This window comes from Palaemon carinicauda, chromosome 7 (genome assembly GCF_036898095.1).
Source record: "Palaemon carinicauda isolate YSFRI2023 chromosome 7, ASM3689809v2, whole genome shotgun sequence".
NCBI classification, from domain to species: Eukaryota; Metazoa; Arthropoda; class Malacostraca; order Decapoda; family Palaemonidae; genus Palaemon; species Palaemon carinicauda.
The window spans coordinates 16823498-16843543 of record NC_090731.1 but is presented as its reverse complement, the minus strand read 5'-3'; the positions used below and the strand labels follow the sequence as shown (position 1 = coordinate 16843543).

Sequence of the window (20046 nt, the reverse complement as noted above, 5' to 3'; positions counted from 1 at the left end):
ATCCCTTAAAGGTTAAAGGTGTCTGGTTTCAGTTCCAGTTTCATCAGAATAGAAACTCACCAGACCGTCAGCCGGGCAAGCTCAAGCCCCACTGTGGTGCCCAACCATAGCAGTGGCTCCCCAGGAAATAGGTTAAACTCATGGTCCCGGGCTGGGATCGATTTGCTGCCATGCGAATGCTAGGCGAACACGTTACCATTGTACTAGCCAGTCAGTTAACTCCGTTAACTATCACAAGTTGAGATGTGGGGTCGTGCCACCTCGCAAAAAGGGGTACAACACCTTGCGCTAGCTCGTGACAAGACCTAGCAAGAAAATTCTAAGATGTCACGACCTCGCCAGATTTTTAAAACCGGTTTAAATTTTGTCGCGGCGTTGTACGAGGTGATGACCTCACGCCACCTCGCAAGTTTATTTTTGCGACGTCGTACGAACACCTCGTAGGATGTCGCCTGGGTTCGTGTCATTTCGTGCCACCTCGCACCAGCCACAACTCCTTACGACTTTTCTGCGAGGTCTTACCCCAAACTGTTACCAGTTCCGGCGAGCAGCCTACCGCTACTTTTATTCTTATAATTGCATGACTGCACTTGGCCAGCTTTCCTGCCCTTCAGCTGCAACTTGAATAGCCAGTATATTCCAACACTTACTTTACACGTAAAAATCTTTTGAAAAATTCTTTGCTTTCAGTGTTTCAAATCCGACTTATTATTCGCATTAGCAGGAGGGGAATCATATCTCATAAAGGCTTCTGATTTATGGACAGTTGAAAATGTTACCTGAGGGCAAATAAATCAATGTTTTTTTTTTTTTTGTTTTTTTACCTTTCTAATGCCATGGATGAGAAGACTGCTCAGAATGGTGACGACAATGTCAATGATGAACCGGGAGGCGATGAAGCCGATCACTGGAAAGGAAATATATGTATAATGAAACCGTGAAGTGATTAATCATTGTAATTCATATAGAGATATCATGAATTATATATACTTAATATTATGAATTCATGTAGTTATACACGCATTTGCATGGCTGATTTTGCTCAACAAACATATCAATAAATAGATAATGACTTGGATATCGTATATGAAACTAATTTTGAAATTGGAAAATAGATGTATCATTGTAATAGGTATATTGATATCATAAATTATATATACCTAATATCATGGATTCATATAGATATACACGCATTTGCATGGCTAATTTTTCTAAACAAACAAATCAGTAGATAAAGAGTGACTTGGATATCGTATATAAAATTAATTTTGAAAAATAAATGTTGAGGACAAAAGGGTCATACCACCACCGATACCCACAGCCAACACTTTCCCATTCAATGTTTTTCTTATTTTTATACTTAGGTAAATAAATGGATTCTAAGGGAATGTAAACAAAAATACAGAGAATAGGACACCGTTTGTAGGTGGTTCCTATTACAGCGTGTTCAAAAAGTCTCTCCACAGTGAGCACTCGAGGCCCATTACTTCACGCAAAAGTCGGTTATCGTTCAAAATACTTTTTCAATACTTTTTGAACGCCCTGTACTTCGAGCTGTTAAAGATTTAAAAAACAGATAGCTCTGCATATGAAGATGTCAATTTAAATCGTTTGTATATGATAAATTGAGGTATTGAAAACGAATCATAATATTACCAGATATGGGTCTTAAGGTAATGTAACAACCGGAAATTCAAAAGAATGAGGATATGACTTGTGTACTGCAACATCTATTTTCTATAAATTCAGTGAGAAGTATAATTACAAAGGAAAAATGCTGTATTTTCAGTAGGATACTGAGCGAATTTATCCACACTTTGGTTTACCAAAGTCAACTTGTTATTTACTAGAGCAAGAAAACTATCAGTTCTTTAATCTTTTAAGGCCCTCCAGAACCAATTATACTATGGAGTTCTGTCTGTTTAGATGTTCGCTGATGAGAAACAGAGCAAAACATAAGAGCTGAAAACTCATCCCAGAGAGAGAGAGAGAGAGAGAGAGAGAGAGAGAGAGAGAGAGAGAGAGAGAAAGTTAGAAAGATTTACAAGGATTATGGATATCTCAAAGACGCTTTAGCCCATCCGTGGAGACTCCAGAGAGAGAGAGAGAGAGAGAGAGAAAGTTACAAGGAGTTACAAGGATTCTGAATGTCTCAAAGACACTTTAGTCCATCCACGGAGACTCCAGAGAGAGAGAGAGAGAGAGAGAGTTAGGAGTTACAAGGATTCTGAATGTCTCAAAGACGCTTTAGTCCATTCACGGAGACTCCAGAGAGAGAGAGAGAGAGAAAGAAAGTTACAAGGATTTACAAGGATTTTGGATGTCTCAAAGACTCTTTAGTCCATCCGCGGAGACAGCAAAGAGAGAGAGAGAGAGAGAGAGAGAAAGTTGGGATTTACAAGGATTATGGATGTCTCAAATACGCTTTAGTCCATCCGCGGAGACTCCATAGAGAGAGAGAGAGAGAGAGAGAGAGAGAGTTAGGAGTTACAAGGATTATGGATGTCTCAAAGATGCTTTAGCCCATCCGCGGAGACTCCATAGAGAGGGAGAGAAAGTTACAAGGATTTTGGATGTCACAAAGACACTTTAGTCCATCTGCAGAGACTTCAGAGAGAGAGTAACAAGGAGTTACAAGGAGCTACAAGGATTTTTAATGTCTCGAAGACGCTTTAGTGCATCCGCGGAGACTCCAGAGAGAGAGAGAGAGAAAGAGAGAGAGAGAAAACTATGTGGAATGAGAGTCCTGCAATCATTGTGCATAACTTCACACACAAGCCAGGTGCCATTAAGTAGGCATTAATTAGCAAATGGCTGAACTGCATCTTCCTCTCTGCTAACCCTTTTCGCATCTTGGTGCTATGGATGTCTATGATCCATTACATATTGTTTTGAAGTTTTTATCCTCTGGTTATTTTCAAATTTTTTATGGCTTATATATGGAAGATTTATTTTAATATTCTTATTGTTCTTAAACTTCTCTTGTAGTTTTTCCTTATTTCCTTTCCTCACTGGGCTATTTTCTCTGTTGGAGCCCTTTGGGTTTCTAGCATCCCGCTTTTCCAACGAGGGTTGTATAGCTTAGCAAGTAATAATAATAATAATGATAATAATAATAGTATCAGTACTCAGAATTATCTTCTAACGTAAAAATTATAGAAGTCCAGACTCTTAGTTTTCATTATTCCCAAAATAATTTTTCTTACTCTTTAAAATCGTGAGTTTTCAGAAATATAATTTTGCCCTATAATTCAGCATTGATATATAAAAATGTTTTATTGCGATCCATTAAATACGTTGGTATACACGCGACCTTCCCATAAACGAAGTAAGTACCCAGTCATTATCACGTACAAGGCGATGCTAAGTTGATTATAGCTATTAAGAATAATTAGTCCTAATGACTGTTTCCTGAAGTCCTTTGAAGGGCGTTGTCTTGCGGTGCAACTGGTAATATATTTAGACATTAATTGAAATGTTTCTTCGTTACGATAAAGGAGGCAATAATTGCTGATGAATAGTAGAAAATCCTGGCTATGAATGATGTTTTTCCGTTAAACAAGTCAAATAACTAAATTTAGTTAAACACATCAACTAGGAATTGGTGCTGACATTATGTTTGTTTGATTATCTCGTCTTTATTTGTTCTTTTTAATTACATTTCAATATTGGTTTCTTGAACTTTAATTTCTGCACATGATTGAATTATTGGGCTTTTGTCTTTTTAGGAATTTCTGTCCTTTTAAATCCACAATAATTTTCTCGTAGTTTAAAAAACAACAAAATGACATAATTTGTAACCATTAGCAAAATTGCATAACGCATATCCCAGCATGATTAACAGTTTTAATAAATGCACTAATAATTGTACTATTCATGTCAAACTCGAACAATCATAACGAGGTTACATTTGTTATTTATACGATAAAAGGAATTATTATAGAAAGTTATTAAAGACAGCAAATTGGCCTTTGCTATTCCATTTAATTATGTATTCCTCCTTTTGATTTCCTCAGTTATATCCTCCTCTTATTTAATTGGGTTGACACTGACAGTACCTACTGTAAAGTAAACTCTGAAGTTGCCTACTGTACAGTAAACTCTGAAGTTGTCTATTTTACAGTAAAGTCTGATGTTGCCTAATATAGAATAAACTCTGATGTTGCTTCCTGTAAAGTAAACTCAGATGTTGCTTACTGTAAAATAAACTCTGTTGCCTTCTGTACCGTAAACACTGAAGTTGCCTACTGTACAGTAAACTCTGAAGTGGTCTACCGTAAAGTAAACTCTAATTTTGCTTACTGTTAAATAAACTTTGAAGTTGTCTACTGTACAGTAAACTCTGATGTTGTCTACTATTGTCTGCTGAAGTCACCTACTGTAAAGTAAACTCTGAAGTTGCTTACTTTACAGTAAACTCTGAAATTGCTTAGTGTAAAGTAAACTCTGATGTTGTCTACTGTAAAGTAAGCTCTGAAGTGACCTACTGTAAAGTAAACTCTGAAATTACCTAGTGTAATGTAAACTCTGAAGTTGCTTACTTTATAGTAAACTCTGAAATTGCTTAGTGTAAAGTAAACTCTGAAGTTACCTACTGTACAGAAAACTCTGAAGCTGCCTACTGTAAAACAAACCTTGAAGTTACCTACTGTACAATAAACTCTGAACCTGTTTACAGTAAAGTAAACTGAAGTTACCTACTGTACAGTAAAGTAAACTGAAGTTACCTACTGTACAGTAAAGTTAACTGAAGTTACCTAATGTACAACAAATTCTGAAGCTGCCTACTGTATAGCAAATTTTGAAGTTGTCTACAGTGAATTTACTATAAAACTCTTTACGAAATGGGGAACTAATTTAATTAATATTTACCGATATTCTTCAGTAACGAATGACAGTCCTCGACAGCCTCGTTCACTGCTTCGTCCGCGCATACTTTACTGATCTCCAGGTCCACATCGACGTTGACAACTGTGTTGACGCTGAGTATTAGACCAAGGACACTGAAAGCCTGAGAATTAAAAAAAAAAAAAAAAAAAAAGGTTAGTTGTTGCGTCATTTTTCTTTATGGGCGTCGAAATTAATATTTGATTAATAGCTCCCTCCTGGGTGAGTATGGATTACCTCTTGGATCTTCTTTCCCACCGTTAAGCCTACATTTAGGGTTCTGGTGGCCCTTTTGAAAAGTCCCTGCCTTTTGATCTGCCTGACTGGGGTCAAGTCCCGCTTATACCCGATAGTGTCCGCCACCACACCATCCTTCAGGGAGCATATTGGTCTACTTACTGAGCCATCAGCAGCCATTTCCCTAGCCCTCGTTTGTCCTAACTTGGACAGTGCCATTGCCCTAGATAGCAGGACAATGCCATAGAGACTGACCATATATACTTATGATCAGTGCACAAGTCCCCTCTACATCCAAGCTGGGACCAGGGAGGACGAGGCATTGGCAGCTGATGACTCAGCAGGTAGACCTATAGGCTTCCCCCATAACCCCCGTCCTTAGCTCACAAGGATGGTGAGGTTGCAGACACTATGAGATACTATCAAATTTGAGCGGGACTCGAACCGTAGTCCGGCAAAACATTAGGAAGGGACGTTTCCAATAGGCCAGTCATTTTAGAATTTGAAAGAATTTAGCTCTAATGAGAAAATAGTCTACTTCAAACCAATTGACGCTTAAGCCATATAATTAAACCACTTTCAAATATAGTTTTTTTTTTTTTTTTTATTCGGCAAAGAATTCCTTCCATGAGTACTCAACGTTGTTTTTTTACTTAGAATATGTTTTTTTTGCAATCAAAATTTCCCAATAATTGCATAAAACAGTTCGAAAATACTCACCAGAACTAAGGACCCTAGTATAAGACTCCCAGTTCGAAGGTCGAAACAGCAACATCCTCTGGGCTCCCACACCATCTTGTCTGTAAATAAAAATCATCGTTGATAGTGGATAGTTTGTACTGAGATTACTCAAGATTTAATGTATTTTGTAGGTTGTAAAAGAAAATTGAATTTTAATTAATTATAATAAATACGTGAGATTTATAAGAATCGAAACAAATTTCAGAAAAAAATAATAGGCGAGATCACTTCTAACTAAAGAGAATTGGTGAATAAGGTCCAAAGTATTATTATTATTATTATTATTATTATTATTATTATTATTATTATTATTATTATTATTATTATTATTATTGGCTTAGCTACAACCCTAATTGGAAAAGCAGGATGCTATAAGCCCAAGGGCTTCCACAGGGAAAAATATCCCAGTCAGGAAAGGAAATAAGGAAAAATATAAGCTAGATGAGAAGTAATGATCAATTTATATAAAATATTCTATGAACAGTAACAACATTAAAATAATCTTTCATAAATAAACTATAATAAGAGACTTATGTCACCTTGTTCAACATAAAACATTTGCTGCAAGTTTGAACTTTTCAAGTTCTACCGATTCAACTACCCGATTAGGAAGATCATTCCACAACTTGGTCACAGCTGGAATAAAACTTTTAGAACACCGTGCAGTATTGAGAGGTATTACGATATAAAGGTAGCTTGTTCCATCTCAAAAGAGAGCAAGTTTGGAAAATGATGTTATATCAAATGAATCTACGTAATCTGTCAATGTTTACAGTTTTCAAAGTAATGTATTTAAATTTGATTAGTCTGTGAAGATGGAGATGGTTTGGACATGCTCTTCGCACTCCCCAAGAGAGATATCCCTTTGATAATATGATAAATTCAAAGTAACTCATTGCCATTCAGACATCAACTTTGAGAAAAAAAATTCATAGTATGTGGACGTTATTTTTTCTCTCATACCTAGGAAATTGTGAGATTTTCTTTGCATGCGTCAGCTCATTTTTTTTCTATTTCATCTCGATGTAGGAGATGATGAATGAAGAAGTATTTATAAAAAGCTTAAGATAGAAACGACTGTCGAAATCTAACCGAGTCCCTTAGTGTCAATAGGCGTGGGAGTATGAGGATTTTGATGATAACAAAATCAACTGAAGAAATTTCATGCAAGCAAAAACAGCAAAATGGCGATAATGGAAGTGGTATGTTGTGAGAAAATGATTATACACATGAAAATCCTTTAAAATTACGCTCTAGAAATACTAGGAAAAGGCAAACGTTCACGCTTGCCATTCTTGCAATTGCTATTATTAGCTAATTCATCATCATCATCAGCCGTTTTTGGAATACTCTTTCCTTGAATGCAATTGCTACTGTTAGCTAATTCATCATCATCATCATCATCATTATCATCAGCAGCAGAACAAAGGCTATTATTTGGTAAACAACACTTGGGCCTTGTCACTCCTATCATTATTACTGGCATACTACTCAAGCATTGTCTACCTTGTAATTACTTTCATTATCATTGCTTTCATTATTTCATTATACTAGCCTTCTGGCCAGTACAGTGGTAACGTGTTCGCCTAGCATTCACATAGCAGCAGATCGATCCCAGCCGGGGACCGTGATTTCAAACTGTTTACTGGGGAGGCCACTGCTATGGTTGGGCACCACAGTGGGGATTTGGGCTTTTCTGGCTGATGTTCTGGTGAGCATCTATTCTAATGGAACCGAATCCAGACACCTTTAACCTTAACCTTAACCTTTAACGATTCTATCTTATATCTCTGTTCTTCTTGTCTTGTTAAAGTTTTCAAGGTTTACATAGGAGATAATTATCTTAATGTTGTTACTGTTCTTAAGATATTTTATTTTTCTTGGTTTCCTTTCCTCACTAAGCTATTTTCCTTGTTGGAGCCCCTGGGCTTATAGCATCCTGCTTTTCCAGCTAGGGTTATAGCTTAGCATGTAATAATAATAATAATAATAATAATAATAATAATAATAATAATAATAATATCGACTTATATTTAGAAGAAGACAATAATAATGATTGGAAAATAAAAAGAATCAAATTGAACAATACAGACTGGAAGGCAATGATGAATTATCAAAAGAAATGCGCAAAAGATTAAGATAATGTAACTCTTCAAGATTATCTTCTCTCGATCTCTCTCGAACGTGTGGTTACCCTCAGGGTTAAATTGTCAGGGTTAAATTACAGTGGTTATAACAAAACACGTCTCTCTGATGTTTTTTTTTTTTTTTACATTTAGTTAAAGGTTTAAAGGTTTTTAAAGGTTTCTCATGAATTGCAGAGGCAAGGGACAGTGACATTGCCCTGGGAATCAGGGCAATGCCCTAGAGACTGACCAAGTTAAGACCAGGGAGGGCCAGGCAGTGGCTGCTGATGACTCAGCAGATAGATCTATAGGTTCCAAAAAACCCCCAAACTTAGCTCACAAGGATGGTAAGGTTGCAGACACTAATGGCACTAACGAGTCTGAGCGGGACTCGAACCCCCGACTGGCAAACACCACAGGCAGAGACGTTACCAATCAGGCCACAGCAACCTGATAAAAAGATGATGTCCTACTAGTCTGAAACCATCTGTTGTTCATCTTTCTTTTTTGCGTTCTATTTATGTGCTTTAGAAATCATAAGTTTTTCCCCATCTACATTAAAAAAAAATCAAATTAACGCTGTAGGAATTCTCAAATAGTAACCTCAGATTAATAACTTTTCCATGAGAAGTTAGGTATGTTATTCTCTCTCTCTCTCTCTCTCTCTCTCTCTCTCTCTCTCTCTCTCTCTCTCTCTCTCTCTCTCTCATATGAATATAAGGTCATTATTACGTCTTCAAGTTTTATATAGTATCATTACCTTCTATGTTAAATGACCTTATTTATTTATTTTTTAATTAACATATGTAATACAGTATCTGAAATCTGTCATGTATATATGCGTGCATATACTGTATATATATATATATATATATATATATATATATATATATATATATATATATGTGTGTGTGTGTGTGTGTGTATATAATGTATATATATAGATATATATATATACAGTATATATATATATATATATATATATATATATATATATATATATATATATATATATGTGTGTGTGTGTATAATGTATATTTATATATATACATATACGGACATATATATATATATATATATATATATATATATATATATATATATATATACAGTATATATATATATATATATATATATATATATATACATATATATATGTATATATATATAGTTATATATATGTGTGTGTGTGTGTGCGCGTGTGTGTGTGTGTGTTAATTCTGCTTTCGCAAGTTCTGATGCAGGACCCAGTGTTTAATCCTCCTCTCGAGGCAGATGGGGAAGAGAATAGTCTGCTATCATAACCCCATGCTAAGAGAGTTCACATTGCTAGGGTTGGAAACATCACTATTCACTTGTACACATCAAAATACAGCTGGTATTTCCACTGAAGCGTCCTGCTTTTCGTGATAAACAAAGTGCGGATATCCGGGCTGAAGCAGTCTGTATTCTAGGAATACAGAGATCTGAATATTGTCATTATTACTACATTTTTCAAGAATTCTTTTAAGGAATATTGTCACCCTTGCTACATTTTTCAAGAATTCCTTTAAGGAATATTGTCACCATTACTACATTTTTTAAGAATTCATTTAAGGAATATTGTCACCATTACTGCATTTGTCATGAATTCCTTTAAGGAATATTGTCACCATTACTATATTTTTCAAGAATTCGTTTAAGAAATATTGTCACTATTACAAAATTTTTTAAGAATTCCTTTAAGGAATATTGTCACCATTACTACATTTTTCAAGAATTCCTTTAAGGAATATTGTCACCATTACTACATTTTTTAAGAATTCATTTAAGGAATATTGTCACCATTACTGCATTTGTCATGAATTCCTTTAAGGAATATTGTCACCATTACTATATTTTTCAAGAATTCGTTTAAGAAATATTGTCACCATTACAAAATTTTTCAAGAATTCCTTTAAGGAATATTGTCACCATTACTACATTTTTCAAGAATTCCTTTAAGGAATATTGTCACCATTACTACATTTTTTAAGAATTCCTTTAAGGAATATTGTCACCATTACTACATTTTTCAAGAATTCCTTTAAGGAATATTGTCACCATTACTACATTTTTTAAGAATTCCTTTAAGGAATATTGTCACCATTACTATATTTTTCAAGAATTCGTTTAAGAAATATTGTCACCATTACAAAATTTTTCAAGAATTCCTTTAAGGAATATTGTCACCATTACTACATTTTTCAAGAATTCCTTTAAGGAATATTATCACTATTACTACATTTTCAAGAATTCTGTGATGGAATATTGTCACCATTACTACGTTTTTCAAGAGTTCCTTTAAGGAATATTGTCACCATTACTACATTTTTCAAGACTCCTGTTATGGAATATTGTCACCATTACTACGTTTTTCAAGAATTCCTTTAAGAAATATTATCACCATTACTGCATTTTTCAAGAATTCCTTTAAGGAATATTGTCACCATTAATACATTTTTCAAGAATTCCCTAAAGGAATATTATCACCATTATTAAATTTTTCAAGAATTCCTTTAAGGAATATTGTCACCATTACTACGTTTTTCAAGAATTCCTTTAAGAAATATTATCACCATCACTACATTTTTCAAGAATTCCTTTAACTTCATCAATAAGTCATATTTCTGGAGTCCCATAGGGGATAGGATAAAGTTGAAGGAGTTTGATAGTTACTCGCCAAGAGACCTAAGGTAACGGATGTTTGAAAAGTCAAATGCGCCAGATATTTTGGCGTAGAATCGATGGAGGGGTGCTATAAACCATGTGAGTTGCACTATAGGATATATAACACATTATAGATGCCTGACCCCTTCCCCCTATAGAAAAATAAGGCAGAAAGATAGTTATTTTCCAAATGTATATCATACAAAATGTACAATGCATAGAGCAGAAAAGTTTTTTTTTTTTTCTTTTTTTTTTTAGGTCGAAAGATTTCATAGCTTCAAAAATAATTTGTATATGGCTTTTGGTATGTTTCCTTCGTTTTATCTTTTCATTTATATCTTCCCTCAACGAAATCTTATTTCCTTATTCAAGTTGTATAGCTATACAATTCTTTTTAGGTTATGTAAGTCCAATAACTTCACTTGATTTTCATCAAAGTCTTCGTACAAAATCCGCCGTTTCTGTTGTTATTCTCAGCTCTTATATGATCAATGTAATCGATTCTGGTAAATTTAATTCCAAGAATACTTCTTCTTTTTCATTATTTATGAATTTTCACAGTACATTCAAACACTGTATATACCATATACGAATCATTAAGTTTGAAGATTTAAAGGCCACTCATGAATGGCAGGGGCAAGGGACAGTGGCATTGCCCTATCGAGCAGGACAATGCCCTAGAGACTGACCATAAATACATATGGTCAGCGCCCAAGCCTCCTCTCCACTCAAGCTAGGACCAAGGAGGGCCAGGCAATGACTACTAATGACTCAGCAGATAGGCCTATAGGCTCCCCCAAACTCCCCTATCCTTAGCTCACAAGGATGGTGAGGTTGAAGCCACCAAAGGGACTCGAACCCCAGTCTGGCGTTCACCAATCAGGGACGTTACCACACCGGCCAGAATGAAAGAACCATTGGTTATATCAATCATTTTAGTAATGAAGGGTTGAGGGCTCGTGTCGTCATCATTAATGGTTTCACTTTAGTAGCCAAGAATGAATAGTTTGAGTTTTGAATTAAATTAACTTCATGTTAACATCCTGGCATTGAGTTTAACCACTCCGCTTGAGACGTGGTTTGTTTATTTGTACTTCATATAGTTTAAAATATTGAGATAATTACATCCATATACAAGTGAATAGCCACAAAAATGTTAAGAGGTTTTTGTGACTTTAACAAATACACACAAATCACTCAATAGTGACTAATGGATTTTATGCTTGAGAGATATCTTCAAGGTTTGTAGAAACATTGTAAGATGTTTAAAGGTTTAAAGGTCGCTCATTAATGACAGAGGCAAGGGACAATGATATCCCTAGCAATTATGGAAATGCCCTAGCAATCAGGACAATGCCCTAGAGACTGACCATATATTATATGATCAGCACCCAAGCCTCCTCTCCACCCAAGCTAGGACCAGGGAGGGACAGGCAGTGGCTGCTGACGACTCGGTAGATAGACCTATAGGCTCCCCCAAACCCCCCAACTTTAGCTCACAAGGATGGTAAGGTTGCAGACACTAATGGCACTAACGAGTCTGAGCGGGACTCGAACCTCCGACAGGCAAACATCAGGCAGAGACATTATCAATCAGGCCACAGCAAGGGGGCCGTTTTCTGACTAAAAATATCACAGGATTAAAGTTGAAAAGACTTAAAATATAAAAAAAAAAAAATAATAATAATAAAGGACGCAGCGTGTTCTGAGACTGCTAGAAAATATCTGAAAATCAATGATGATGATTTTACCATTAATATGATCTTCAAATATGTAATGAATTCATCATTTTTCTTGTGGTATATCATGACACCTGGTGGAGACATTTGAAAATAAAACAAAGGCTATCCTGAGAATTTTTGATTAATGATATAAAAGAAATATTCTTAGTATACACAATATATATATATAATATATATATATATATATATATATATATATATATATATATATATATATATACCTGTATATATATATGTATAATATATATGCATGTTTATGTATATATATACATGTTTATATAATATATATATATATATATATATATACATATAATATATATATATATAATGTATATATATATATATATATATATATATATATATATATATATATATATAATGTATATATATATATATATATATATATATATATATATACATATTAAAAATATGAGGCTCATTCTTTTCTGTAATTTTTTTTTTCTTTTTGCTATTTTTATAGCTTTTTGAAAAGGAGAAAATTAAAATCAGTATTGAAACTTCAAACCTATATGAGAAATTATTTTATACTTACAGTAGTTGTTTTCAATGTCCTACATAAAATGCCTTTCTACACATTATATTATTATTATTATTATTATTATTATTATTATTATTATTATTATTATTATTATTGTTGTTGTTGTTGTTGTTGTTGTTGTTGTTGTTATTACTTGCTAAGCAACAACACTAGTTGGAAAAGCAGCATGCTATAACCCCAGGTGTTCCAACAGGGAAAATAGCCCAGTGAGGAAAGGAAATAAGCAAATCACTAAACTACAAGAGAAGTAAATAACAATTAATAGAAAATATTTTAAGACGAGTAAGAAAATTAAAGAAAATGCTTCATATATAAAATATAAAAAAGCAAGAGGAAGAGAAATAAGATAGAATAGTGGTAATGCTGTCAGTCCACCACGCGCAGTGCACTGTATGCATTATCAAAAGCCATTTAACCACCCTAACGTTTTAACTTCCTACTTCACCTCCATTTCCTCTCAATGTATAATTCATTATACAACAGAGGGCCTTTTCCGAGTTGTATTTAATCTCGGAATGGCCTTCCCGGCACCAACACCGAGGACCTAACCTTATAAATCATGACCCATAAAACTTCATAATAGGATTTCAAGATGGCAGCCAAACAGGATTTTTCGATTCGAATATTTGTCAAACTTCCTTCTGGGTTGCACTGCGCCAATTTAACTCTATTTAATGAATGCCTTTTAGAATATATTACATTCTAATCTCAGAAGGGCCTTCCCGGCACCAACACCGAGGACCTAACCTTATAAATCATGACCCATACAACTTCATAATAGGATTTCAAGATGGCTGCCAAACAGGATTTTTCGATTCGAATATTTGTCAAACTTCCTTCTGGGTTGCACTGCGCCAATTTAACTCTATTTAATGAATGCCTTTTAGAATATATTACATTCTAATCTCAGAAAGGCCTCTCCGGCCCTAACACTGAGGGAAATGGACCTAACTTTGTAAATTATGACCCATAAAACTTCATTATGAATTGTCTTTTAGAATATATTACATTCTGGCCAAATTATTATATATTGTATATATATATATATATATATATATATATATATCAATTATAATTGACATATATATATATATATATATATATATATATATATGTCAATTATAATTGACATATATATATATATATATATATATATATCAATTATAATTGACATATATATATATATATATATATATATATATATATCAATTATAATTGACATATATATATATATATATATATATATATATATATATCAATTATAATTGACATATATATATATATATATATATATATATATATATATGTCAATTATAATTGACATTTCGTCAGCATAATTGAGCTCTATAAGAAGTAGCCTTTACTTTTCAATAGATAAACGAGAAAATAGTAATGTGGAACTGTTTTGTTGTGGAAACTATGTTAAGCCCCTCCAAAAAAAAAAAAAAAAAAAAAAAAAAAAAAAACTACATACTCAACTTGGAAATGAGAATTATAAATAGAGGCATGTAACTGTTTTTTCGTATTCAAAAGTTTATAAACCCTATTCCCATCTCTCTCTCTCTCTCTCTCTCTCTCTCTCTCTCTCTCTCTCTCTCTCTCTCTCTCTCTCTCTCTCTCTCTCTTTGCTCATGCACATATTTCCTTTCAAAGAAACCCGTAATTAAGATGAAATTACAAACTCATTTGGTTAAAACGCTAAGATTAAAAATGTGAGATATATAGAATACAGAAAGTGCACTTAGAATATGATACATAAGCTTTCATCTCCACAGCACGTTCCCATCGCGAGGAACAATCACATGAACTAAACAGTTTAGTTCACGTGATTGGTACGCACGGTACCAATACAATTCAACGTACCTATCTCTATAATCTCAAAACACAATTATCTACATATCTTAAGGGAAATTATCACTTTACATTTTCATTATTTTCAATTGGAAACATTTAATCTTGAAAAAATATTTTTTAATCATCTGCAAATATACATATCGCGCAAAATGTACGATGTTGGATCTGGTATCGTACATCGTGCCAGAGGCAGTTTAATCGTACATGTACGATAATTATCGTACGAATGGCAGCCCTGAATCTAAACTTGACATGAGAGTAAGGTGGACCTTTTTCGGGCCAAATAAACTCAAATTTGGCCTTTTATGAAATTGGTTGGCCTGTAGCAATATGAAGAAAAAAGGTGGGCTTTAAATACTAGAATTTTTGGTCTTTTTCTACTAATGGATTGGCTTTTTAAAGCTGTGGTTGATTAGAAATTGACCTTTTTCTCGTTTAGAAAACCTGGCAACGTGCACGAGAGAAGACCAGGTCGCGACGACGTTCTCTCTACTTGTTTTGAGGAAGAGGGCGTCGCTTAACAACCTTCTCGTTTTCTCCTCCAACGTCCTCCCTTGATGTCAGAACCCATCCCTTAGGGTCTCTCAATGCCCTTACAAGGGAGGATCCACCCTCCTATGTCCTAGCTCTCACATTCCTTAAAAAACTAACACTCGAGTAACCAGACCTTGAAACCATGTCTCATACAATGTATGTATCTTTCCTATAAGCAAATGTACAACTCCAGTATTCTTCCATTGCCAGAAACATGCAAAAGTTCAAACTTCCAGAAAATGTTTTTATGTTGAACAGGCTGACATAAGTCTTTTTATAGTTAATATATGAAAGATCTGTTTAAATGTTGTTACTGTTCCTAGAATATCTTATTTTAAATGTTCATTGCTTCTCATATAGTTTACTTCCTAATCTTCTTTCCTCACCGGGCTATCTTTCCTTGTTGGAGTCCCTTGCAATAGCATCCTGCTTTTCCAAGTAGGGTTGTAGTTTAGCTAATAATAATAATAATAATAATAATAATAATAATAAGAAGAAGAAGAAGAAGAAGAAGAAGAAGAAGAAGAACTGAACGCAGTCAGCCTAACGTTGCCTAGGGCCCAGCCATAAACCTTACACCCTTTATGGACCCCCTAATTCCGGGTCCATTACAGCCCTTCCTTGACATACAGAACCTCATTTCCCTATTGACACTTTGACACCCTTATGAGGCTGCATGCCGTTTTGGGCTCATATTAATGCACTCTAGACCTCCCTTCATCTTTTCGTGGTCGCTTCGAGATGTATACATAGAACCTCTCGCTCCGTGGAGCTTACTGTTTATCCTAAGTACATTCATTAACAATCTCTTAAGGTTTATCCATGACTCTTATTTGTTATCTCTGCATTTTCATTGAACATTATCTTAGTTTTACTCATATTCATTTTCAGTCCATTTCTGCTTTCTATATTCAAATGAATTTGAAGTCCCTTTATCACGTGGTTGTTATCTCTGCATTTTCATTGAAAATTGAACATTATCTTGGTTTTACTCATATTCATTTTCAGTCCATTTCTGCTTTCTCTATTCAAATGAATTTGAAGTCCCTTTTATCACGTGGTTGTTATCTCTGCATTTTCATTGAAAATTGAACATTATCTTAGTTTTACTCATTCATTTTCAGTCCATTTCTGCTTTCTCTATTCAAATGAATTTGAAGTCCCTTTATCACGTGGTTGTTATCTCTGCATTTTCAGTGAACATTGAACATTATCTTGGTTTTACTCATATTCATTTTCAGTCCATTTCTGCTTACTATATTCAAATGAATTTGAAGTCCCTTTATCACTTGGCTACCAGTCAGCTGTGCGGCCTTCCTATCATGTAAAGGGGAACCATTACAAGCAGTGAGACACGTTTAGATCCCTCACACTCCTTGTCTCTCTCAAAAGAACTCAATAAGCATCTACAAAGCATGTAAGGAACGTCTTATACAGATCATTAAACCCCATCATCCTGTATCCTTCCCGCAAAGCCCCATGCGAGACATCCTATCTCCCCTAACTCCTTGGATGACAAGAAGACTCGCATCATTACCTTATAAAAGGAATTAAGTTGGAGGGGGGGGGGGAGGGGGTAGGAAGTCTCGTGTTGAAGATTACAGTTCGTTTCTATTAGATGCCAAGGGCAAACAGCTTACAGCGTAAAACAGAGGGAGAAGAGATGGATACATTCAAACGGAAGAAGTATTAGTGAAAAAAAAATGAAATAAGAAACAATTTGAATGATTTGACTACGCTGTCATTTGGTACTGCGCATATACAGTACGTGCGTATATTATGCTTGTATTCCGACCATAGATTATAATGCGGGTATTATTATTTTCATTGCCTCCGCCAACAAAGTTTGAAGGAGGTTATGTCTTCCCCTTTGTTTCTCCGTTTTTTCTGTTTGTGAACAGCTTCCTGGCCACAACTTTACTTATGGAATAGTTAAACTTTCAGGGACTAATTGTTATGTTCAGGCGTGGAATTGATTCCATTTTGAAAGTCCTAGGTCAAAGGTCAAGGTCGAGCAAAATGTCGAGAAATAAGCTGCCGTGGCGGAGGTCTGTACTCAGAGTGCTTTTCTAGTTGATGTTGTTTTTGTTGTTATGAAAAACATTATCAACAAAATAGTGATAACGCATAAAGATCTTGGCAACACTGATTCTCTGCTCAATATAAACAAGAATTGACACTTAACTAGCCCAACTGATTGAAGTGTTGCCAGACTGAATAAATAAACAGGAAATGGTAAAACTTTTCTAAAAGTGCATACCATCTCGCTGATTTGGCGGGAAATGTAATCATTTTTATTTTTTATTTTTTTGTGCGTGCTTGTTTCATTTTACAAATACGTTATTACATTTACTGCCTTTTTTTAGTCTTTGAAGACGCTCTTGGTAAAGCCCGGAAGCCCCACTTTCTGCATAACGAAAAAATAAATTTCATTGAAATAGGAGATATTGATGTTTGCAAAAAATGTCATTAATAAAAACTTGAACATTTGCAGAAAACACACCGAGTATGGCAACTTTAAACTCTACCTATCAATAAATAAAAAGAAACTGGTACATTACTTGATGAAACTTAAGATTTATGAAATCATTTGTCATAATGTTGTAACTCAATAATAGGATAAATACACAACTTTCTTAGGAAAATAGAGAAGTCGGGTATTATTGACGACACAGAATACTGCACAAACATATGTATGTCAAGGATTTACGAGTCAATGCATTAGTTTTTATACTGAAAAGCTATACACTCTTAAAGACAACAAAATAGAAAAAATAGAAAACATTCATAAACTTGAAATGACTACACAACCTGTTTTCTTTATGGCACTAGAATTTTTGGAAGCGGCAGAATTATTTTCGGTTTGCTCCTGGAAATGGGAAGTATAGTGTTAGATTGTGACAGGGAAGGTGTTGGATTGTTACAGGGAAGGTGTTGGATTGTTACAGGGAAGGTGTTGGATTGCGACAGGGAAGGTGTTGGATTGTTACAGGGAAGGTGTTGGATTGTGACAGGGAAGGTGTTGGATTGTGACAGGGAAGGTGTTGGAAGATCTTCAGTACCTAATGTTTTCATTGTTTTAACCCAGTTGTAGGATTATCCAGGAGCTCCAAAGAGACACTCATATATACTGCAATACAAATGGATAATTTTGAGGTATGATATTTGAAACTGGAGTGTTTCCGATGTTTAATGCTTACTTTAAATCTTATTTAATATCAGTACAGTATTTTCTGTCGTCATTAATACCCAACTTCTTTATGTTCCCAAGAAAGTTGTGTATCTTATCCTTTATTATTCAATTATGGCATTATGAACAATGATTTCATAACTCTTACACTTCCATCAAGTAATGTACGTTTTTTTTTTTTCCTTTTTTTTCTTTTAATGCAGTGGTTCTTGACCTTTTTCAGTGTTTGCACCCTTTTCAAATCAGCAGTCAATTCTCGCACCCCCCCCCCCCCCGTGGAATCTGATATGAAAAAGCTAAAAATACAAATTTGATGTAATAATAAAACCTTTTTTTATTTAACATTCTTTCATACAGCTTAAAGTTCTTTCAAGAGAAAAAATGATGAGTATGTATCAACAAGAATATATTTTTTTTATTTGGTTCAAAATGACATTTTATTTTGCCCGTACTGCACTGTAAACCTAGTGACTTCGTTGTTGCTGTTTTTTCTCCATAATGGCATCAAATCTTGGTGTCTTAGTACTGAGTGCTACTCGCATGTCATGTTCAGAATTCAGCCGATTTCTGCTTTTCGATTTGATGTGAAGTAGACAAGAAAATCCTTGCTCACACAAGTAAGTAGTTGCAAAAGGTACTAGCACTTTGAGTGCTTTCGTTGCTAGTGCAGGGTATGCTTAAGCTGAGAGGCCAAGAAGTGGTCCAGCTGACTATTGGTGAACTCCATTTGGATTCCACGATTGTGTCTCATGTCGATGAGATCTTCTTTGATGCTGCCATCATCATCAACATCTTCCAAATTCTGCATGAAAGGGTTCAAGATCCAGATATTACAGGCTTGTAACTCTCCACATGAGAGGTAACCATCAAAGGAAGTACACAGCATCTGCATATGTTCAACAATTTTTGCAACAAAGTTTGGAGGCAGGGTACAATTTTCTGTGACTGTTTCTTCCAGGCAGGGGAAATTGACCAAATTCCCCATCTTCACACGCTTTATCCACAAGACTAGTTTTTCCTTGAATGCAGCCAATTTCTCGCTTACAGTCACAATGTTAAGTCCCCTTCCCTGCAGAGAGTGATTGAGTTCACTGAGTGCTGAAAACACATCAGCCAAGAAGGCAAGCATCTGAACAAAAATAGGGTCAATGAAATGTATGGCCAGTTCTTGTACCTATTCATGGAGAAAATGGTGAATTTCTCCTCGTTCATCCAAATCACATACGTATACCACGGCCTCGAGTTTGTTGCAACTTTATCCCTTCATTTGGAAAATAGACTTAGGTATATCTCTTCGAACACTGTTTAAGACTAAGCAAGTTTTTTTTTTTCTTTTTTTTAGGAAAAAATATAAAGCTTATGTAAAAACATATATTTTCTTCAATATTTCACAGGTATCCTCGCACCCCTTAGGAACCAGGTTCGCACCCCCTAGGGGTGAGAGCACCGCCGGTTAAGAACCCCTGTTTTAATGATAGCCAGAGTGCA

At 34.8% G+C, this 20046-nt stretch overlaps 1 protein-coding gene across 3 annotated transcripts in view; it reads right to left on the bottom strand.

Moving 5' to 3' along the window:
• LOC137643873 (lysosomal-associated transmembrane protein 4A-like) overlaps window positions 1-20046 on the bottom strand; it is a 199048-nt gene that overhangs the window by 7380 nt on the left and 171622 nt on the right. For all 3 annotated transcript variants that reach the window (XM_068376610.1, XM_068376611.1, XM_068376612.1), the window contains exons 2-4: window positions 5845-5924; window positions 4873-5011; window positions 825-907 (exon numbers count right to left, since the gene is read on the bottom strand). In XM_068376610.1, the coding sequence (XP_068232711.1) occupies window positions 825-907; window positions 4873-5011; window positions 5845-5924 (302 nt within the window). The remainder of the gene's footprint in view (window positions 1-824; window positions 908-4872; window positions 5012-5844; window positions 5925-20046) is intronic.